This window comes from Hypanus sabinus, chromosome 21 (genome assembly GCF_030144855.1).
Source record: "Hypanus sabinus isolate sHypSab1 chromosome 21, sHypSab1.hap1, whole genome shotgun sequence".
In the NCBI taxonomy this organism is placed as follows: Eukaryota; Metazoa; Chordata; class Chondrichthyes; order Myliobatiformes; family Dasyatidae; genus Hypanus; species Hypanus sabinus.
In genome coordinates, this window is record NC_082726.1 from 51,650,501 (window position 1) to 51,674,468 (window position 23,968).

General features: G+C 39.1%; 1 protein-coding gene across 5 annotated transcripts in view; it reads left to right on the forward strand.

Annotated features, from left to right (window-relative positions):
- The window catches only part of chuk (component of inhibitor of nuclear factor kappa B kinase complex), a 94,018-nt gene that overhangs the window by 63,314 nt on the left and 6,736 nt on the right, over positions 1-23,968 (forward strand). For all 5 annotated transcript variants that reach the window (XM_059946532.1, XM_059946529.1, XM_059946530.1 and 2 more), the window contains exons 15-21: positions 1,828-1,889; positions 5,779-5,888; positions 8,432-8,481; positions 10,966-11,065; positions 13,965-14,112; positions 14,768-14,910; positions 19,646-19,745. In XM_059946532.1, coding sequence (XP_059802515.1) covers positions 1,828-1,889; positions 5,779-5,888; positions 8,432-8,481; positions 10,966-11,065; positions 13,965-14,112; positions 14,768-14,910; positions 19,646-19,745 — 713 coding nt within the window. The remainder of the gene's footprint in view (positions 1-1,827; positions 1,890-5,778; positions 5,889-8,431; positions 8,482-10,965; positions 11,066-13,964; positions 14,113-14,767; positions 14,911-19,645; positions 19,746-23,968) is intronic.

Genomic DNA, 23,968 nt, shown 5'->3' on the forward strand with positions numbered 1-23,968 from the left:
AGGTCATGAAAGGTACTATATAAATAAAATCTTTTGTTAGGCATCAATATCTACAGGCATTCCATCTTCTAATAAAACAAAGTTAAAATGGAACAAAAATAGCTTAAAAAAAAGAAGCAATCCATCTTTTAAAGCTATTTATCTCTACTCCATCGATTAGTTTTTTCAGAGTCAGTGATATCCAAGCTTTCCATACAAAAGACAAAAACAAGGTTAACTGAAAGCATTATTCAGATTCACTTAAATTACGAGGTTATTTGGCAAGAGTGACCGTAAATTTGTCACAATGTTTTCAAGGGAATGGCTCAAGTTAAAATGTACTTGTGCTCACTAATCATTCTGGCAACTCAGTTGCAAAACAGCATTTTGTTGTAGCGGAATAAATTACAGGTATTCAAAGTTTATTCTCTTAAGTTAGTTACAAAGAGTGATGTCAATGATGTTAGATAGTGGTAGAACTAATATTGAGAAAACAATGTTATTGTTAACCATGATTATGTGCACTATGTATGTATGAACTGAAAAGGATTTACCTCGCGTTATCATGTATTTTATTGAATTGGTACCAAGGTTTACTGTTTTATATATGAGACAAAGTTCATTTTGATTTATTTTATTAGATAGTTATATTTTTTACAACTAAGTTATTGAGCTAAAATCAGAGTTATGGACATGAGTTATAGATTCAGAGACACAGGTATGAACACCATCACGGACAGCTGTGGAATTCAAATGATTAATAACTTTTATGCCCACCAGAAAGGATGAATGGCTGTTTAGTGAAAAGTGTTATCTAAAAGAAGGGATCTCCAATAGGGCAGCTTTCTCAGTACTGAAGTAGTGTCAGCCTATGTTTTGATACTCGAATTCAAATTGAAAAGTCTGCTTACAGGCACCCACACAACAAGAAGCCCTAAAGAGCCCAAGTAAAAGAAAAGACCAACGCTCAAGGTGCAGAGAGGGGGAAAGAAACACACAAATCATGCAAACAATAGAAGAAAGCAATGGCATTAAGAATGGAAGTGAGTCCATAGACATGAAGCCCCTTGAAACTTGAATCTGCAAGGTTCTGATTTGGACAAGACAACTGCCCACTGAACCATGTAACTTAGTTACCAAAGGTAACATAGTTGGCCAAGCAAACTGACCAGCAGAGTGAAAAGTTCATCCATATAATTGCAAGTTTAAATATTAATTACAAATAGGAAAAGTGGACTTAAAAGTTGTGGCAACACACACAAAATGCTGGTGGCACACAGCAGGCCAGGCAGCATCTATAAAGAGAAGCACTGTCGACGTTTTGGGCCAAGACCCTTCGTCAGGTATATTCTGTGGCATAGGTGGTCTGGTAAGTCAGTGTGTATTGAAAAATCAATGTTTCCTTGAGCAAAAGTGACCATATTCATAAATCTTGGGCTGGAGAGTGGGAGTAGAGACACTGGGTCATTAATGTATACCCTTCTTTCTGTTCCTAATAAATTCTTACCAAGTTGTAAGTTGTACTTTATTTTTCTGAACCAATGACAGAAGCAGAGGCTTTAATTTTGTCATTTTTGAACTGCTAATAAGGATCTTGCTATTCCATGTCCCAAACTTCATCTTGTAGAGTTGAAGTTGCCTGTGTATGATTTCTTTTGACATGGGGAAGTCATTGCACACCATCAGTCAGGTCTCAATCTACATTTATTTATTGTACTTCATTTAACGTGGTTCTTTTTTGTAGTTGTATATTTTTAGAAATAACTTTGAAATATAAGGTACTGTATGTTATTTATTGCTGAGTTCCTTATGAATTTAGATTTTGAGATGGTCTATTTCTATTCTTAGCTTCTGAAAAAATGCTGAAAGCTTGGAAGGAAATGGAAGAGAAGGCTGAGGCTTGTAAACAGGTGAATAAATCACAGATTTTATTGATTTTTAATTTTTTTTAATGAAAATTGATAGCAGCCATTCCTAATGGTTGACTGTTTAGGAATAATTTAAAAATAACAAATCCAATCTTCAGTCTTCTGGTACAGATTGACGAGTGAAGTGGTATTTTATTTCTATTAAATAACTTTTCTATACTACACTGGTGATGTTTGACGCAATCAGGAAATATTCATTGGTAGGCTGGGATGCGTGCCATTTGGCTTTCTTTCACAAGGGGTCAGAATTAGATGCTTGGCTTATGTATTAAGGATGGTCATTTTTCCTGTACAATATGGGTGTAGGGGTGCAAAAGTTATAAAGATTAGTTTTATTTGTCACATTTATGTCGAAACGTGTATTGTTTGTGTCAAACCAAATCAGCAAGGATTATGCTGGAGAGAGCCCACAAGTGTCACCAGCTTCCATGACAAGACACAATGAATACTCTTAAGTCTTCTAAGTTCTCAGTCTATCCTATGTGTAACACTTCCAAGTATTTGTGTTTCCCTCTGGCTGCATATTTTTTGTTAGGATCCTACTTTGTGAATTTTAAGTTTTTCCCATTCTTCAATGAAACAAAGTTATCAGTGTCAGAGGCCCAGATTCAGTCCTGGCCTCAGCTGCTGTTTTTTGTGATGTTTGCACTTCTTATAATTCTTATAATTATGTGGATATTCCCTCAGTGCTTTGGTTTCTTACCAGATCACACATATGTTCAGGTTGTTAGGTTAATTGACCACTGTAAATTGCCCCAGAGTATGCATGAGTGTTAGGATCTGGGGGAGCTGATGAGGGAAAGTATTAGATTAATATAGGAGAAAGTTAAATAGTGTCTTCCACACCTTATCTCTAAACAGATTTTTTGGTATTTTTTTTTAATTTAGTAAAATATGTGCATTAATTTAATGTTGATTGTAGGTTCCTAGGTTTAGGAGCTTGCTTTGGGTAGATGGTCTCATAAGCAGTCAAAACACACAGTGTTTTCCAGAGGGTTAAGGATTCAAATACATTTCCGCACAAAATTAACAATCCTGTCTCTAGGACTTGGGAAATGAAATAAATCCTGAATAAAGTTTCAGAAATTGTATTAAGCTGCTTCATAAGACAATTGAACAGTCTCTCAGTACAATAAATTGAGTCCTAATCTCTCAGTCTACTTTGTCATGGCCTTGCACCTTATTGTGTGCCTGCACTGCACTTTCTCTATAACTGTATCACTTCTTGCTACATTCTGTTATTGTTTCTTCTTGCACTGTTTTAATGAAATGAACATATGTATACATACTGTATCTGAGTACAACAATAAACCAATTTACCGATTTTCTTCACTGGACACCAGCTAACAGATGTACGTCCCTGCTGCACATTTTAGTAATTTAGGGACAAACTGAGAAGTGGACAATACTGGCAGATGGTAGGAAGGGTATTTTCACTTTCAGTGTAATTCATGTATGTCTGTCCATACTTTTGAGACATGAATTGACTAGATGAGACGCTTCAAAGCAGTCAGTAGGCACTGCCAACTGCTTCTTGCAAAAATCCTCCAAACTTTACAGGGACGGAGAGCAACATGAGTAGCTTCTGCCAGGCCAGCTTCTCTAGCATTAAAGCTTTTATCACAGAGACTCATTTAGATTAAATAAGTCAGTATGTATTATGCTGGACATAGAACAACAGAGTAGGCCCTTCAGCCCATTGTATATGTCCTAACCATGATGCCAGTCTAGCTAATCTCACCCACCTGTATATGGTTTTATATCCTTCTGTTCTGCCCGTTCAAGTCACTGTCTAAATGCCTCTTAAATGTTCTTATTGTAGTCTACCACCTCCCCTGGCAGTGCATTACAGGAACCTCCATGTGTAAAATAAAACCTGTCATGCCATCTCCTTTAAACTTTCCCCTCTCACCTTTAAACCTACACCCTCTAGAATTTGGCATTTCCACCCTGGTGGTAAGTCTCTGTCAATGCCTCACATCATTTTTTATAGTTCTGTCAGGTTGTCCCCTTTTCCTCATGTTCTTCAGGAAAAAAACTACCCAAGTTGATCCAAACTCTCCTTATTACTATTACACTCCAATTCAAGCAGTTTCCTGGTGGACCTCCTCTGTACGCTTTCCACAGCCTCCACATCCTACTTCGCGTGTCTTTCACTGGCATCCAAAGCAGACTGTTTACTTTGAGTTCGGCCATGGAAAGGGATTCAGGGATTATCAAGTGAGCAGAGGAAATGATTCACAGATTTTCTCCAAACCTCCTTGGGGGAGGCGGGTGGGAGAATTGTAATATCCCCACTGATTGAAGGGATTATATGGGCCATGACAGCTCAAAAAAGAGAAGGAGCATCTGGGATGGCATTTGAGTGACAGATGATGGAAATCTAAAATAAAATCAGAGAATGCTGGAAATACTCCAAAGGTCAAGCACCATCAAAGCAGAATTAAAGTTTCAAGTTGAAGACTGTTGGAAGTGTGAACGAGAAATTAGAGTTTGTTAAATTGCAGGGTTGTTGAAGGGGGGAAAATTTCTCTTGAGTAAAACTGGACTGGGCTAACCATGGGAATAAGCATGCTGATCTGGGTGGTGAGTGAATAGGAGCAAATAAAGAATCGGATTGTAGACAAAAGAATGTAGAAGCTGTGAAACGCAAAGCAGCAAGACATCATAATTTTACCTTTCACATACTCTGTCTCACAAACCTCCCTGCACTTTAACAAGTTTCTTTTCACGACTTTTGACTCTGCTTCTCTTTCCAAGTATGCAGCCTGAACTGTGAATGATTTCCAGCATTTTGTGTTTTGTAATTTAGCTTAGTAGTAAAGGTGGAAGGAGTGTACTACCTGCCAGGCACCTCCTGGTACAGACTACAGGTTCCATTACGATTTCATTAGGCACTGGAATGTGGGAGGTCATCCTGAACCCCAATGGACTGCTAAATAAAAGTTTTCATGTAGCAGTGCACACATTTCTGACAGTTCATTTCATGCCATCGGCTATTAAGACCATAACACATAGATGTAGAATTAGACCATTCAGCCCATCTCGTCTTCTCCAGCTAATCATGGCTGATTTATTTTCCCTCTCAACTACATTCTCTTGTCTTTTCCCCATAAGCTTTGATGCCCTTACTCATTAAGGACCTATAAACCTCTGATTTAAATATGCCAAATCCACAAATGTATGTAGCAATCAATTCCATAGATTTAGCACTATCTGGCTAATGAAATTTCTCCTCATTACAGAGAAGGGACTCTCCCACTATTGGAAACATCCTCTCCGTGAACCCTCTATCTAGGTCTTAATAGCCAGTAAATCTCAATGATACTTGCTCTTCTAAACTTACCCCCCAACCCCATTCTTCTAAACGGCAGCGAGTCCAGGCCCAGAGCCATCAAGTGCTCCTCATGCATCAGCCCTTTCATTCCTGGGATTATTCTTGTAAACTTGTCACCTTCTCCAGTGCCAGCACTTCATCTCTTAGGTACTCCAGACCAATCATGTTCAGACATACAAAACACTGGAGGAATTCAGCAGGTCAGGCAGCATTTATGGAGGGGGATAAACAATCGACATTTCGGGTAAGAACCTTAATCAGGATTTATTTAGACCCAAAATGTTGACTGTTTATTCTTCAGAGATGCTGCCTGAGTTGCTAAGTTACTCCAGCATTTTGTGTGTGTTGCTCAAGATTTCCAACATCTGCAGAATCTCTTCTGTCCACAGTTAGATAAGGGGCCCAAAACCTCTCTCAATACTCTATGCAGTGAATAATCCAATTATTTAATTATAATTTTTACTTTATTGTTGACAGTTACAATAATAGAATCTGCGGATGGCTTCATTTACAAAAACTATGACTTTTTTTAAGGCTGCTGAAATTGGTCACTTGGAAGAACAAATCATGAGTCTGCACAGTGAAATAGTGGAACTGCAGAGGAGCCCATATGCGAGACGACAGGGAGACGTCATGGAAAACCTGTAAGAAAAGTAATTTATACCTGGTACCCTGGATTTTCTCATAACTGACAGCTGTATTTTTCCAAAACAAATTGTTGAAAGTAATAAGAGTTGAGGAATGCAGCACTTTAGCATGTGGCCAGCAATCTTCAATCTCCAGAACGTCAGATAAAACTAGACTGGAGTTAACTGGCAAAATTCTTAACACTCTTATGATTAAGAACACAAAATAGAAATCATCTGTTCCTATACAAATTCTTGGCATTGCAAACATTGCTGTTTTCTATTCAGGATGTGGTGGAGTGATATGGTGCAGAATTTGTTTTTCCATTGGTAAAAATTGTAAGACTGTGTCTATGACTTATTTATTTACAGTCGGCCTCCTTATACGCGAGGGATTGCTTCTGAGACCCCCGCGGATACCAAAAAATGCAGATGCTCAAGTCCTTTATTTAACCTGTCTCAGTGCAGTGGCCTTTAGGACCCAGCAGAACCCTGGACTTTATTTAACATGTCTCAGTGCAGTGGACATTAGGACCCGGCAGTGCAGCTCTGAATCCCCAGTGCAGCTCTGAATCTGCAGTGTTTCTGTTCACAAAAGTAATCACGATCACGATTGAAAATAAGGTGGAAGTAATAAAGCGATGGGAAAGCATGTTCTCTTCATGCCCAAGCTTAAACAATGAATGATGGAAGACTTGTCATTGGAGAAGCTAGTCACCGAGGCAATTTGAGGATCCATGCTCGGATATAAGAAATGATGAGTATGAGAATAATAGATCAGTATAAAGTAATGAAAGTATGTGTCCATGTTTCATTAACGCATTAATGTTTCCACTAGTTCCTCAATCTTTGACAAACATCTACCAGTCATGATTGTTCAGTCTCCTGTTGATGCACTCCCCTGCACTATATTACTTTCCCTTTGCTATCACACATTGACTTTATGCACAGTAAGAAGTCATAAACCATCAAGCAGACTGCTTGTGTCCTTGCCCTGTGTGCATAAGAGTAGACTTGGTTTCATTCAGTTTTCTATTTGGCCACACAAGTTATATAATTTTGATCAGAGTGAGAATTTTACTTTTTTGGAGATCTGGGCCAAAATCAGCATTAATATAATGGAGATACTTTCTTTTCTCCTGCAATAGCAGCCATGGTCTCCAGTGGCCAGCTATTTTGGTTGTGTTTCCCATTGCCACACCAACATGTTTGTCCAAGGGCACTTCTGCTGCCAAGTTGAGGCTAGATAGTGATTAGGGAAACTAACACCTCATATTCTGCCTTGGTCGTCTGCAACCTGAGAACATGAATGTTTTTTCTCACTTCCAGTGACCACTCCACTCTGTCCGCACTTTTTTCTTCTTTTTTTAAATCGCACTGATGTCATCGCCCTTCTTTCCCCTCCCCCACCCTCTCTACCCATCACCCACACAGTACTCCCTCTGGTTCGCTCCTCACTTGCTTCTCTATTTCATGGTCCACTGTCCCCTCTTTTCACATCCCTTCTTCTTCAGCCCTTCGCCACTTCCACCTATCACATCCCAACTTCTTATTCTCATCATTCCCTATCTCCCCCTCCTTCACCTGCCTATCATTCCCATCTCACCTGCGTCCTCATATCATCTGCCAGATCTTCGTTCACCCTTTGCCCCCCCCCCCCCCCCGCACCTCCCCGGCTCACCCCAACTTTGTTATACTGTCAATCTCCAGTGCTGATGAAGCTCCACTACTTGGAATGTGGACTGTCAATTTCCCTCTGTAGCTGCTATCTGAGTTCCTCCAGCATTTTGTGTATTGCAACAATAACAGAAGTTTTTTGTAAATATGAGTGGAATGATATGCATTTGGGATATCATTGAAAGAGGTACTTATTTGTTGACAATTCCTTTTGCCCTCTTAAATGGGACATTAACTTTTAAAGATTTTTTTTCATACTCTGCATCAGTTGACTAGTTCTGTAGATTATAAATTATTAGTTTTATTTTATCCCTGTCACCAAATATTTTGTCACTGAGGTTTCCATATGACCTTCTTTGACATTGCTACTTAATTATTGTGGAGTGGGGGTGGGGGGGATGGAAGGAGTTATTACACTGGGTACCACAGAATCATGAGGCACTTGCTGTTTCTGAGTAGCAAAAATATCCAATTCCGTTTAGAACAAGTGAATCTGTCATTGTCCAGTTGTGTTAATTGATGCAGGACTTGTGCCTGAGAACAGAGATATGGGAAGTACTTTACTGTTGAGCAAGCAAGACTGTAAGTATATTTCTGAACTTGAAGGAAAGTGTATTGTGCAGCTGAACACAAAGCAGTAATTTAGTTCTGAGCTTTCACAGGGACAAATGCTCTAACACTGTGCTTAGATTGAATAAGTCCCAGAAAAATCTATAAGTATGCTTTCAGCAGAATAGACCAATCATCCCCACGTTTAGATTAATTTATGAAAGGAATTATTTATGGCAAGTATTGGCCTTCAACAGACATAACAATTCATTAGATTGATTTTCAAGTATGTTGGTGTAATAAATCATTTTACTAATCATAATTTTCCTTCCTAGTGAACAGAAAGCCATTGATTTATACAGGAAGCTCAAGGGAAAACCAAAAGGTACTGTGCTTATTTTTAACCCTACAGATAGCATTTTAGCTCCTGTCTTTGTGAACACAGAAGAACATATGAAATTCATCTTAAACATTTTAATTAGGATTTATTGTTGTCTACCCATAAACAACAGGCTCATTGATTTTAAAACTGACTTGGGTTCTTTGTCAAAAAGAAGAAGATTAGTTGTTTTTAATTTGTATTACCACAGCATTTCTGAATTCAGTGGACCTTTTATAAAGGGCTGAACTAACAGGCAGAAGCTGTGTGGAAAAGAAGAGCATTGTGTTAGATTGAGAAGCTGTGCCAATGTACAATAAATGATGAGAATTAGAAGCATAAAGCCATTATAATATGACCAAATGATGGAAATAAGCTGTTCTCACCAGAGTAACAGTCGTGCTAACTTAAGTAAAGGTGTATGAATGTGGTTAGACGTTTAAACATGTTACATTGCATGTTTAGCTACTGTGCTACCTCATCTTCTACATTACAGGCCAGTTATCTGCAGGGATTAATGGAAGCTCTTTTCTTGCCTCCATGAGATCCTGACCCATGAATGAATCTTTGCTTAGGTTCACAGCCAGCACATATCAGCTGAACCTGAATGATGCATTTCCGTCACTGAAGGAAACCCGTAAAATCCAAATTGTTCCACACTATTCTAAAGATACTGATTTAAATTACCTGTTGGAATAGACATCTTTTTAATCTTTCAATCAATACTTTATATGTCAAAATACTGCTCTTGAGCCTCCCCAACCATCGTTCAAGCTGATGAGTATAATCTACTCAGTCTATAGCAATTTAAAAAAAAACATTTTTTTAAAGAGATTTTGCCATGACTTTAAAAAGTTCTGGAATAGATACTCCAACTTTCCGTTACTATGCCTTGCATAGTTGAAGAGGCCGACAGATAGCATGATCTTAGTTAATGTGGTCTTCTAATAGTTATTTTTGGTAAAATTAATTTCATCGTGCTCTGTTAGAGATTTGTGGTAGTGATTGATATGAAAATGTAGATCCAAGATAATATTCAAAATTTGTCCCTAATCTTAGAGGTCCTATCTCCATAAAATGTTAGATTGTAGTCTACTGCAAGATTGATCCAAGCCATGTGAAAAAGAGGGAGTGAGTGGGTACAGTAATATTTCAAATGTTTTGAATTACTGACATATCCCTTCTGTAAGCAAATGCTGAGTAATCTACCCATTTCAGTTGATATAAGTATGTAGGCGAACCTAGCAGAATAGAACATGGAGCATGCAGTAAAGGTCAGTGAGTTGTTGGCCCACAATGTTGTACTGCACCAACTAAGCCAATAATTAAATGCCTAACTAAACTAATCCCTTCTGCCTGTGTATGATCGATATCCCTCATTCTCTGCACATTCACAAGCCTATTTAAACACCACTTGAACGCCTCTGTAGTTTTTGCCTCTGCTACCACTCCTATCAGCACATTTTTTAAGCACCACTTGCCCCACACATCTCCTTTGAACTTACCTCTCGCACCTTAAGTGCACCTCTAGTATTTGGCTTTCAACCCTGGGAAAGAGATACCGGCTATCTATTCTTTTTATACCCTGATAATCTTTTCACTTTTGTCAGGCTCCCTTTAGCCATTCCAGAGGACACAGCCTTAGTTTGTTCACTCTCTCCTTATAGCGAACTTGAATGATAGGATCTGCCTTGGTTTAGCTATTACATAAAACATGAGTGGGAAAATATTAAAGCTTCCAGTAAGAATGCAATAATACCTTCAAACGGCAGAAGGAAGAACAGAATTAGTATGCATCTGTTGTCTAGACAAGAAGTTGATCAGATCACTTCAAAAAATAATTTTGAGTCTGTTGTATCTCCAATTATCTGGTTTATGGATGCAAATATATACATGCTTTACCAATATCCTGGCTTGCACGTCATTTGATGTCATCTTAATCCTGGGCACTATGCCACATGGAACACCAACTTTTTATTTGAACAGTTTAGAGCATCCACACGTAATATATGTGGCAGTAGGACTGGGGTATATTTGGTCCATTAGCAAGCTTATGAGGCAATTTACTTTTCTTTTTGTGTTTGCAAAGCATTAATCTTCTGTGTCTGTGGGCTGGGAAGGCCATGATTTGACTTAACAGATGGCAACAATCTCACTTCTATCAATACTATTGAATAGATATGCTCTAGTGCATCTGACCTTTTGAGGTATTTCCATGTAAGCTCCATTGAAAAGTGATGGGAATTATTTCACAAAATTGATCTGGCATTTTGCTTCTGTTGACATTACAAATTCTCAGTGTACTCCTGGAAAATAATTTTTTTCCCCAAGTAAGGCAGTTAGAAATGATCGAAAAGCAAAATCTGCACATACTGGAAACTGGAAATAAAAACAAGAAATGCTGTGAGTACACACCAGGTCAGGCAGCATTTGTGAAGTGAGAACCAGGTTTAACTTGGCCATTCATTAGAATTTTTGTTTTGTTTTAAGACTCACATCAATATGGAGACAGTACAGAGATGGTGAAGATTATTGTGCAGACAGTTCAGAATCAAGATCGTGTGCTGAAGGAACTGTATACTCATCTCAGGTATGAATGCTGAAGATTTTGATCATGATGTATAATTAGTTTAAAAGTTGGGAAGATCATGATTCAGTGATAGTGAAGGTATGGTAGTGTAAATGCTAGTCTGTAATATTTGTATCCTGGAAGACAAGGTGTATTCGTATTGTCCTTGTCCTCCGGGTATAGAGATCTGAAAGTTGAGGAAGTGTTGGCGAAGAAGCCTTGGTGAGTTGCTGTAGCGTAACTATGCTGCAGCCTTGTTTCAGAAATGATCGTGGGAGTGGAGGTTTAGGCTGATAGGAAAAAGAATTGAGCAGACTGCACCCATTCAGGTTGTCCAATGTATTTCTGACATCGAGGTTTGGCTTTGGCGGTTGAGGGCACGTTGTCAGTGAACTTTTGCTTCAGATCTACTTTGGTAAACACCGTATTTATGTGGCTGTTTGATTATATTCTTCTCATTACTACCACCGGCAAGAAGGTACAGGAGCCTAAAGACCCATTCTCGGTGATTCTGAAACAGCTTCTTCCCCTTCTCCCATCAGATTTCTGAATGATCCATGAACACTACATCATTATCCTTTTTACACTCTCTTTATTTTCGTAGTTTATATTTATTTTGTGTCTTTGCACGGCACTCTGCTGCAAAACAACAAATTTCACGTCATATAAGTCAGTGATAATAAATCTGATCTAATTATATTACATTAATATTACAGGTTGAAGAATAAACTTTATTGGTCAAGTAATTTTTCAGCTGCTTTTAAAATCTTTACAAATGATCTTTTGCACGTAATTGATTCAATAACGTTAGTAAGTATTTTAAGAGCCATTGCTTCATGAAACAGATCTCAAATATTCTAGGACTAAGGAAATTTGAGTAGTTTTAATTTAATATTCATTTAGTTATAGGATAACTAAGTTGTATTTTTGTATATGTAATATATGTAGTATCTTCTTCATGTGTTGCAACATATTTTGTGGTAAATAAACATTTTTCTGTCAGTGGCCATCACCTGAAAGGTGTAGACTAACCAGCAGTTGTCACACTGACATGAAAACTAAAATTTATGTTTCATAGATTCATTTGTTGTCTTTCTATCAGCATTGTGTGCTGTATTATCCTTGTCAAGCATAAATCTCCACTTTTTAAGTTAAATTTCAAGTTTATTGTCATTCAACCATACACTTGTAGACAGCTAAGTGAAACTGTGTTCCTCTGGGACCAAGGTGCAAAATACATGGAGTACATAAAATAATATTAACACAATAACATTAACAGGTAATGAAAAAAATTCTGTAGATGTATAAGTTGACATAAAGCGCACATATGATGTATAGTTAAATATACAACAGTGTAATGCTACTGGTACTGTCATAAAAATTGTGTACTGGATGGTAGCAAGGTGATTTAAATCAGTTTCTTATCTGCATTATCTTTAAGTTCTGAATGTATTTCTGTGTATTTATTTCAGTGTTTATATCAATTGATACCTTATTTACCTGTGTAACAGAGCACACAAATACTTGAGTAACAGTGTACATTTATCAAAACCAACAAAGCCCTGGTGTGTATTTTAGTTCCCTCATAAACAATTAGTGTACAGTACCAAATACATTACCAGATTTTAATCCAGTGATGATTCCTCTGTGGATATTTCCTACGCAGAATGGACAATTGAGATCTGTGGTCCTTTCCTTCCTTACCCAAGAATGAGAACATGTGAATGGAATTCACAGCAGAAGAACAGGCCGTACAGTCCAGTCAATGCATGCTAGTGTTTATTCCCCTCACTATCGCTGTCTGCCCTTCCGAATCTACTGCCACCTATTACCCTTCCCCCACATGCCACATAAACATATTACACTTCTCTTTAAGCAGATTCATATTTTTGTCATTCTTTTCTGTTTGCTAATACAAGAACTTTCCAGGTTATGGAGCACCTGACTTGTGGAAATCTGACTTTATGCAAATTCTCCCATAGCACTTTAAATATGTATAAGCAACATCCCTATAATTGCAAATTGTTCATTAGTACATGATTGTGGATCATGGATGTTTGTTACAGAGTTTTCAAAGTTTAAAACAACATTGAATAATTAATGCTGATTAAGTCTGTATGGGCAAACATCCAAACATTTAAATTGTGGCTTGATTAAAATGAAATATCTTGTCCGGATTTCATTGCCTGTGCAGATGTTCTGCCTCTTTTATAACCACATCTGCACTGACTTGCTGTAAATCCATTTCTGTTGTTATATCTTGTTTTTCCTCATGGAGAAATTATCTCCAACTTATGGATAAATCGGTTTATGAATAGTTCTCAGGAACAGAAATCTTGCATAACCTGGGTGTGGCAATATTTAACTGAAAAGAAAAATTTAAGAGATGTTGTTCTTTATACTGTGTTTAGCTTTTACTGTTAACATGCAGGGTAGCATAGTGGTTAGTGTAATGCTCATACAGCACCAATGATCACCAGTCAGGGTTCATTTCCCACCTCTGCCTGTACAAGTCTCTACGTTCTCCCCCGGCTATGAATGTTTCTTCCAGGTGCTCTGGTTTTCTCCCACATTCCAAAGACTTGCAGTTATGGTCAGTGAGTTGTGGGCAGCTATGTTGGTGCCGGAAGCATGACAATATTGTGGACTGCCGAGCACCGTCCTTGCTGAATTGGTTTGATGCAAACAATGCATTTCACTGTCTGTTTCGATGTGCATGTGACAAATAACACTAACCTTTAAAAATCTTATCTCTTTAATCTATTTCTGACATACAAGTTGTTGTCACTGTTGTCAACCAAAATTATTGGCATCTCTACTTGCAGCATGTTAATCAATGTCATTTTTGTAAGCTATTAAATACATTATCAGCAAGCTGTCTTGATATCTCTCTCCCATTGTCTTTCTTTGTAAATTACAGCAAACTGTTGGCCTGTAAACAGAAGATCATTGATCTTTTTCCAAAGATCGAACAAGCACTTGACAACATTAGAGAAAATGAAAAAATGTTATTGAGATCACAAGAGAAGAGACAGAAAGAAATATGGTATTTGTTAAAAATTGCATGTGTAAGTACATTTTCCCTCAAAGAAGCTTTGCAAGGTTCAGTGTGAAAATCTGTTACCAATTCTATTATCATTTCATGTAATCAGTCTTGCTATTATGAGATTGAAATATTATAAGTCTTGGCAGGTTTGCTATTTTGAGGATGTTTTCTGTTTTGAGGGAATCTAGACTAGTGATTACTGTTAAAAGTGTACAAGGTTACTGTAGGTGACAGGAATATCAAGTTGAGGTTCAGTCAGATCAGCTGTGATCTTGTTAAATGGTGGGGCAGTCTTAAAGGGCAAAGTGAACTACAACTGCTAACCTGCAGCTATTAGGGACCTGTCAACAATTCATTTGAATTACATTGGGAGTAACAATTCATTTGTGTCGGTATAATCTGCTTTGAATTTTATTATATCTGAGATCTCATGAAAATTAACAGATTATGAAAATTACTCCCACTGATAATATTTTGTTCAAAATATTATCTACACAATTCGCTGTGTGCTAAGTAGCAGCACTATGAATCCATTTATGAATCCGAGATCCTCTGCTTTGATAGGAGAGCATTTTATGACAAAGGTAGAACCATAACAATATCATCCCTTTCTAATTGATTTGAAATTTGAATAATCAGATTAATGAAGCTCTTAATAATCCTTTGATTTCTTTCAGAGCACAGCTCGAGTACCTGAAAATGCCAGTCCTGAGTCATCTTGTTCACCTCATGGTTTAGGATGGGCACAGCAGGGACAAACTTTAATACGACAAAATGCTTTGCCGAACCCACTGTCCTCTATATCTGTATTGAAAAACAGGTAGAAACTATGAATTTTCTAGGCCTTTTATTGTTGGCATTTAAATAATTAACAGTTAAGATCTTCAGTAAGAATTACAAAATTAAATTACAGCGAGGAATCTAAGACTGAAAACTAATTATGACAATGTAATAATGTTCTAACATGTGCAGCATGCTAACATTAAGAATGTTCAGAACTTAGTTTTCACTTCAGCTACTGATTTGTTCTTTCGGAGATGCTTTGAAATTGTGAAATTAAAATAGACAGCCGCACATAGGGAGTATTACGTACAATTGTGGTTCGTCGTGCTATAGAAGGGATATGATTAAGATGGAGAGGGTGCAGGAACGATTCTCAAGAACATTGCTTGCACTGGTGATCTTCAGTTATAAGGAGAAATCTAATTTATTTGGGACGTTTCCCTGGAGCGAAGAAAACTGAGGGGGTGACTTTATAGAGATTTATGAATTTGAGGGCATTAATAAAGGTGGATAGTGACAGTCTTTTTCCAAGGGTAGGGGAAAACTAGAAGGCATAGGTCTAGGGGGAGAGGAGTAAGACTTAAAGGGGTCTGAAGAAGCAGGTTTTTCATACAGAAGGTGATGGATAAATACAATGTGTTCTAGAGAAAGTGGTAAGAGGTGGGTACAGTTATTAGATAGTAAAAGAACTTTTGATATTTTTATGGATTGAGAAGAGTAAAAGTACATTTATTATCGAAGTATGTACACAGTATACAACCCTGAGATTCCCACAGACAGCCATGAAACAAAGAAAACCATGGAACTCATCGAAAGAAATACATCAGCCAACCCCCCCCCATGTGCAAATAGCAACAAAAAAGAATGAGTGAGAAACAGAATATAAAACAAAATCTAAAAAATAGGAAAAGTTTAGAGGGACATGAGGCAAATGTAGGTAAATGGGATTAGCATACATAGGTCAACATGGACTAAATGGGCTAAAGGGCCAGTTTCCATAATGTATAACTCTGTGAAACAAATAGCTAATAATTGTGATTTTAATTGTGGATATGTCGTACACATATTGGGAACAAATGTATTGGGTATACAACCAGTTTTAAATTCCAGGCTTGTCAAGAATTTCCTTGGAATGGAATTATGAGCAAAAATAAGAGGCATTGGCAGCTTGCGTACAGAATTAACCAAGGGAAAGAAAACACGGGGTTATAGTGAACAGCGTTTTTTTAAACTAAAGAGTGAATACAGTGAAATCCCCTCAACTTTATTATCCAACCACAGTTATTTAGGGTGAAGGTTGGTGACCAAAACCTTTAGATAACAGGGTAATTTCAGAATTTGCAATTAACGTGAATTTTGGTAGTGTGATGAAGAGTGAGGAATTGAGGACAACAGTGGACTAATGGGACAGCTGGGACTTAGGAGTTGAAATTCATTGTAGCAAAATGTGACAATGTATTTTATTAAAAGGACATGAGGAAGTACAAGCTCAATTTTGCCACTTTAAAAGGGTGCAGGCAGTGGAGTTGTTTGTGGACAATTTAATTGAAGATGGGTGTATAGGTTAACTAAACTGTTAAAACCAAGCTTTCCATCTATTATAAATAAAAGCAATAAACTAAATTTGGAATGCACTGCACCCATATTTTATCTGTAAATCATGCATAAATGCCATTTTGCAAACAGTTTAATGCAAAAGCTTCATTTCAGTAGAAGTCCTGTTCATTGCAAAATTGGACTAGGCACTTTGGGGAGCAGTTCATCTTATTATAGCTGACGTTTTCCTCTTTCATTCTTTCAAATAATGATTTCATTGATAATCAACACATGTTCATTTGTGCTTTATGGACAGAAATAAGAGCAATAATGTGCAACCTCTAACTGTTTTAACTTCCAGTAAATGAGGACTAAACCCTACAGAAGGTTGCCAAGGAGATGTAAATTAAAGGTCTCAACGGAGACATTGATGTGTGGATCTGCTTGAGTTTCAAATACATTTGCAGCTCATTGCTGGGTTCACCATACTTATTGCAGCCATGTTCAGCAGGGGGCCATGATGTGATACGTTACTTTGTTGAATAATGAGCCCGTAGTTTGCAGGCTACTTGGGCATTTTTAGGTGGGACGGGGTTAGTGTCTGGTATATGGATGTTGAGGATACATGGCCAGACTCATTACAGACTATCCTGTGACTGACCCTGTCTCCGTAGCAGCCTTTTCTGCTGCAGGATTGTAGTTAGCTTGGGAAGGAGTCTTTCAAGAGACCCGTCTCTCATAGTTCCTGGTGACAGAGCCACATCACTTGCAATCTGTTGTGGCTGTTACCACTGGAAACTGTGCCGCTCCCTTTTTAATACAGCAGTTGGAGTCATAGCCACTCCATTTTTGTTTTTAATGATGTAAATTTTCCCAGTTTACTTTTTCACATCTCCCTGTGATGTATTAAGGGAAAATAGAGCACTGAAAAATGGTGATAAACTATTACTTGACATCAAAGGTACATTTAATGCCAGAGAAATGTATACAATATACATCCTGAAATGCTTTTTCTTTGCAACCATCCATGAAAACGGAGAGCCCCGAAGAATGTATGACAGTTAAATGTTAGAACCCCAAAGTCACCCTCAAGCTCCCCTCCCTCCCGCGCGTAAACAGTAGCAAGCAACGATCCCCACATCCCCCTCCCCCCATCGGCAAAAAGAATTATCAGCATCCGCGACTGAACACTCAAGTGTGCAGTAAAGCAGCAGCAAAGACACAGACTTGCTGTGCTCCAAAGACTACGTGTTCACCCGGTATTCGACATACTATTGGTTCTCTCTCTCCCTAGTAAGGGAGAAAGATGTCTCCGTTTCACAGCGAGAGGGGAGACATTACAAACAACTCGCTGGTTTACAATAAGTCCATTGCGTTGCTTTTTCCGAGCTCTGCACCCAAAGATCTCAGGTCTCTGGACACAGTCAAAGATCTTCCAGTTCCCACGACCCACCAGTCTAGGACACCGACCTTCAATCCACCCGTCTCCAGAGCCCCAAGATCCTAGGCCTCCAAAAACGAGCCAAGCCCTTAGGCCGAGCCCTTGGCGTGTCGGATAACAGCCAGTCATGACGCCCCAAGTGTAGGTCCCAGTCCCGTAAAGAATTGAAGTCAGCGTGTTACTCCAGGTCAGGGTCTTCAAAAGAACCCTGAAAGGGAAAAATAGTGATATTAAAGATAGATAGAAATAGAGCTGTTTCCGAAGATACAAGCAAAGGAGTCGCCCTTTAGCAGCAACAGCACAAAAACAAGGTGGTAGTGCTACAGTTTATCTTTTTTTAAGAAACACACACAAAATGCTGGTGGAACGCAGCAGGCCAGGCAGCACCTATAGGAAGAAGTACAGTCGATGTTTTGGGCCAGGGCCCTTCGTCAGGACTAACTGAAGGAAGACATAGTAAGAGATTTCATTCAGTCCTGACAAAGGGTCTCGGCCCAAAACGTCGACTGTACTTCTTCCTATAGATGCTCCCTGGCCTGCTGTGTTCCACCAACATTTTTTTGTGTGTTGCTTGAATTTCCAACATCTGCAGATTTCCTCGTGTTTGCATCTCTATTTAGAATACTGGTTTATCCTAGATGGAGCAGTAGTTCCAAGTTCAAGTTTATAGTTTTAAGTTTATTATCATGGGCATTCATATGGTATAAATACCACAAATATTAGCTCTATGCAGCGGCAGAACTGTACATCACAAACCTGACAAATGTAAATAAGCATAACACAGTGGTTAGCACAATGCTTTATAGAATAAACTGTAAGATAACTCCAGCTGCTGTCTGTAAGGAGTTTGTATGTTCTCCTGTTAACTTCATGGATTTCCTCTGGGCACTCCCAATTTCTTCCCACATTCCAAGCACATATAATTAGGGCTAGTAAATTGTGGGCATTCTATGTCGGTGCTGGAGACTGGTGACACTTGTACTTCAGTGATTACACCAGTGTAATCCTCACTCATTTCACACATTTCATTGCATGTTTCAATGTACGTGTGACAAGTAAAACTAAGCTTCGATACACAACAAGAACAATGACACTAATGCAACTTGTAGGAGAGAAAAAGTAGTCAAATTCCAGGCATCTTTTTTTTAAGATATTAATTTATTGCAAAAGATCATTTGATATTTTATAGTATGGTTTCAGAAGTAAACAATTGCTTTTATGTGAAATGAAGGCAAGTTGGATAGAGTTGCTTCATACTTTTTTCTGGAAAATAGCAGTTGCCAATGTCTGGAAGATCAACATCCAGAAGTCAAATATTTTGGCAATTGGATAAAGAACTAGAGGCATTGTGAAGAAATACTTTATGCAGTCTGATTAAGATGAGCTGTTCAATTCCATTTGGGATGGTTGAAACAAGTTCATTCTTAGCCTTTGAAAAATATTTAGATAATTAGTTGAAAGAAGACACAGGGTAAGAGCAGGGAGTGGGAGTCACTGAGTTCAAACATGAGTTCAAAAGAGCTCATGTAGACTTGATAGGCTATTGTAATGCATACTAAGTTTTGGAGAAACTCAGCAAGTCAGGCAACATCTTGGAAAAGGAATAAACAGTCCACGTTTCAGGCCAAGTGGCTCAGCGAGTTGACTGTTTATTCCTTTCCATATGTGCTGCCTCAGCTGCTGAGTTCGGCCAGCATTTTGTACGTGTCACTCTGGGTTTCTAGCATCTGTAGAATCTCTTCTGTTTATGGGCTATTGTATTTCGTTTCTTTACGCATCTTATCCTTCCTTTCAGTGAATCATCAATGACTGTAATTGAAGAAAACCAGAGCTTCTGCAGCCAGCTACACAGTCTGATGCAGGAAACTCTCTCAGAACAGAAGTACAGCTTATCGGTAAGAATTATTCCGTATTTTAATCGTGATAGTTTCAGTTACTTCATGTATTTTGTCATTTTCTTTTAGAAGGGGCTGACCTATGTTCCTGCTTCGACTATTGAGATCCCTTTTAAAATAGAAATTACCAATCAATTTTGTTTTCTGAAACATATCTTGAGAAATCTGAGAGGCAAGTTGTCTTTACACACAGGGTGATATCTGAAATGTGTTGCCAAAGGCAGTGGTGAAAATAGATACAACTAAGAGCCACTTAAGTAGGCAAGACACAGAAGGATACATTCCTAACGCCAACAAATGAGATTAGTGTAATTGGGCATAAGGATAGGCACGAGCTTGGTGGGCTGAATGGCCTGTTTTGTGCTGTATGACTGACTCTCTGACTTGGATTTTGCAAAGGAGGGCCCAATGACATTTAGTGTGAGAAATAAGTTTGTAGTTCATTATTTGACATTTCAGATTCACCCTGTTAGCAAGATTTCCTGCTACAGCAATTAATAGTGGCAATTTATTTGTCAAGCTTGAAGTACAAAAAACCTGCTGCCACTAAAAAGAACAGCTTTCAAAATTTAAGGCCGGGTTACTACAGGTTGAGTATCCCTTATCTGAAATTTCAAAATCCAAAAACCTCTGAAATCCAAAATTTTTTGAGTGCTGCCATGATGTCAAAAATGGAAAATTCCACAAGCCTTGGGAAGATTCCCAGGAAATGCGCATCATAGGCTATTCAGAGAAGTGAACTCACATATATAAAGAACAGAAGTTAATGAAAAGTAGAAAAAAAACACTGCATAAAGCAAAAAAATTTGAGTATTTTGAAAAGGGAAGGAGAGCAGCTTGTAACATATTGGTACCATGACATAGGAAAGAAGAGCAAAGATACAGCACCCTTACAGAGTTAGGTAGCAAGCTGAGTAACAGGACCTTAAGGTTGGTAATTTCAGGATTGCTGCCTGTGCCAAGTGCCATTGAGGGTAAAAACAGGAAGATTTTGGCAGATTAATGTGTGGCTAAGAAGCTGGTGCAGGGGGTAGGGTTTCAGGTTCTTGGATCATTAGGATCTCTTCTGGAGGAGGTATACCCTGTTTAAAAGAAGCAGGTTGCACCTGTACCCGGGGGGACCAATATTCTCATGGGCAGGTTTGTTAGAGCAGTTGGGGAGGGTTTAAACTAATTTGACGGGGGTGAGAACTGGAGTGAAGGGACTTAGGATAGGACGGATGGTCAGACTGTCAGAAAGGGCAAGCAGATGTTAGGACAAAATTGCAGCAAACAGGATGAGTATCAGTGCATTTGGGATGCAGAATCAAAAAGAGATAAAGTGTTATATCTCAACGCACGGAGTATAAGAAATAAGGTGTTCTATCAAGTGTGACAGTGGGAAAGTGTGTATGGAACTGGAGGAAACAGCAGAGGTACTTAGTGAATACTTCAGTATTCACTATGAAAAAGGATCTTGGTGATTGTAGTGATGACTTGCAGCGGACTGAAAAGCTTGAGCATGTAGATATTAAGAAAGAGGATGTGCTGGAGCTTTTGAAAAGCATCAAGTTGGATAAGTCGCCGGGACTGGATGAGATGTACCCCAGGCTACCGTGAAGGCGAGGGAGGGGATTGCTGAGCCTCTGGTGATGATCTTTGCATCATCAATGGGGACAGGAGAAGTTCCGGAGGATTGGAGGGTTGCAGATGTTGTTCTCTTATTCAAGAAAAGGAGTAGAGATAGCCCAGGAAATTATACACCACTGAGTCTTACTTCAGTGGTTGGTAAGTTGATGGAGAAGATCCTGAGAGGCAGGATTTATGAACATTTGGAGAGGCATAATATGAATAGGAATAGTCAGCATGGCTTTGTCAAGGGCAGCTCGTGCCTTAAGAGCCTGATTGAGTTTTTTGAGGATGTGACTAAACACATTGATGAAGAAAGAGCAGTAGACATAGTGTATATGGATTTCAACAAAGAATTGGATAAGGTACCCCATGTAAGGCTTATTGAGAAAGTAAGGAGGCATGGGATCCAAGGGGACATTGCTTTGTGGATCCAGAACTGGCATGCCCACAGAAGTCAAAGAGTGGTTGTAGACGGGTCATTTTCTGCATGAAGGTTGGTGACTAGTGATGTGCCTCAGGGATCTTGTCTGGGACCCTTACTCTTTGTGATTTTTGTAAATGACCTGGATGAGGAAGTGGAGGGATGGGTTAGTAAGTTTGCTAATGACACAAAGGTTGGTGCTGTGGATAGTGTGGAGGACTGTCAGAGGTTACAGTGGGACATTGATAGGATGCGAGACTGGGCTGAGAACTGGCAGATGGAGTTCAACCCAGATAAGTGTGAAGTGGTTCCTTTTGGTAGGTCAAATATGATGTCAGAATATAGTACTAATGGTAAGACTCTTGGCAGTGTGGAGGATCAGAGGGTTCTTGGGGTCTGAGTCCATAGGACGCTCAAAGCAGCTGCGCAGGTTGATTCTGTGGTTAAGAAGGCATATGGTATATTGGCATTCATCAATCGTGGAATTGAATTTAGGAGCCAAGAGGTAATGTTGCAGCTATATAGGACCCTGGTCAGACCCCACTTGGAATACTGTGCTCAGTTCTGGTCACCTCACTTCAGGAAGGATGTGCAGAGGAGATTTACAAGGATGTTGCCTGGATTGGGAAGCATGCCTTATGAAAACAGGTTGAGTGAACTCGGCCTTTTCTTCTTGGAGCGACGGAAGATGAGAGGTGACCTGATAGAGGTGTTTAAGATGATGAGAGGCGTTGTTCGTGTGGATAGTCAGAGGCTTTTTCCCAGGGCTGAAATGATTGCCACAAGAGGACACAGGTTTAAGGTGCTGGAGTGTATGTACAGATGAGATGTCAGGATAAGTTTTTTACGCAGCGAGTGGTGAGTGTGTGGAATGGGCTGCTGGCAACCGTGGTGGAGGCGGATACGATAATAGGGTCTTTTAAGAGACTTTTGGATAGGTACATGGAGCTTAGAAAAATAGAGGACTATGGGTAACACGAGTAATTTCTCAGGTAAGGACATGTTCGGCACAACTTTGTGGGCCAAAGGGCCTGTATTGTTCTGTAGGTTTTCGATGTTTCTATCTTGTTGCACTATTACAGATTGCCAGGTATGATGTTGTGGCCATCACTGAATCGTGGCTGAAGGATGGTTGTAGTTGGGAGCCGAATGTCCAAGGTTACATGTTGTATTGGAGGGATAGGAAGGTAGGCAGAGGGGATGGCATGGCTCTACTGGTAAAGAATGGCATCAAATCAGATGTGACATAGGGTGGGAAGATGCTGAATCCTTGTGGGTTGAGTTAAGAAACTGCAAGGGTAAAAGGACCCTAATGGCCTCCCAACAGTAGCTGGGATGTGGACCACAGATTACAATGGAAAATGGACAAGGCATGTCAAGAGGGCAGTGTTATGGGAGATTTCAAGATGCAGGTCAATTAGGAAAATCAGGTTGCTAACGGATCTCGAGAGAGCCAGTTTGTTGAACGCCTGTGAGATGGCTTTTTAGAGCAGTTTGTTGTTGAACCTACTTGGGGCACAGCTGTACTGGATTGGGTATTATGTAACGAACTGGAGGTGATTAGGGAGCTGATGGTAAAATAACCCTTTGGAGGCAGTGCTCACAATATGATTGGACTCAACTTAAAATTTGATGGGAAGGAAGTCAAGTCTGACATAGCAGTATTTCAGTGGAGTAAAGGGAATTACAGTAGTATGAGAGAGGAGTTGGCCAATGGAAATTGGAAGGAGATGCTGGCAGTGATAACAGCAGAGCAGCAATGGCATGAGCTTCTGGGAAAAATGAGGAATGTACAAGGGAAGTCAAAGCTAATCTAAAAGCAAAATTAGTGGGAAAATTTCCAAAACCTGTAGAGAGTAACTAAAAAAAATCATTAAAATCAATGTTGAAAGGCCTAGACAGTAGATGTGGAAAGGTTGTTTCCGTGGTGAGGGAGTCTAGGACAAAAGGGCACAGCCTCAGGATAGAGAGGCATCCATTTAAAGTAGATGCAGAAAGATTTCATTAGCCAGAGGATGGTTTATTTGTGGAGTTTGTTACCACAGGCAGCTGTTGAGGCCAGGTTGTTGGGTGTATTTAAGGCAGAACTTGATAGGTTCGTGATTGGACATGGCATCAAATGTTACAGGGAGAAGGCCAGGGAGTGGAGCTGAGGAAGGTTAAAAATGATCAGCCATGATTGACTGATGGA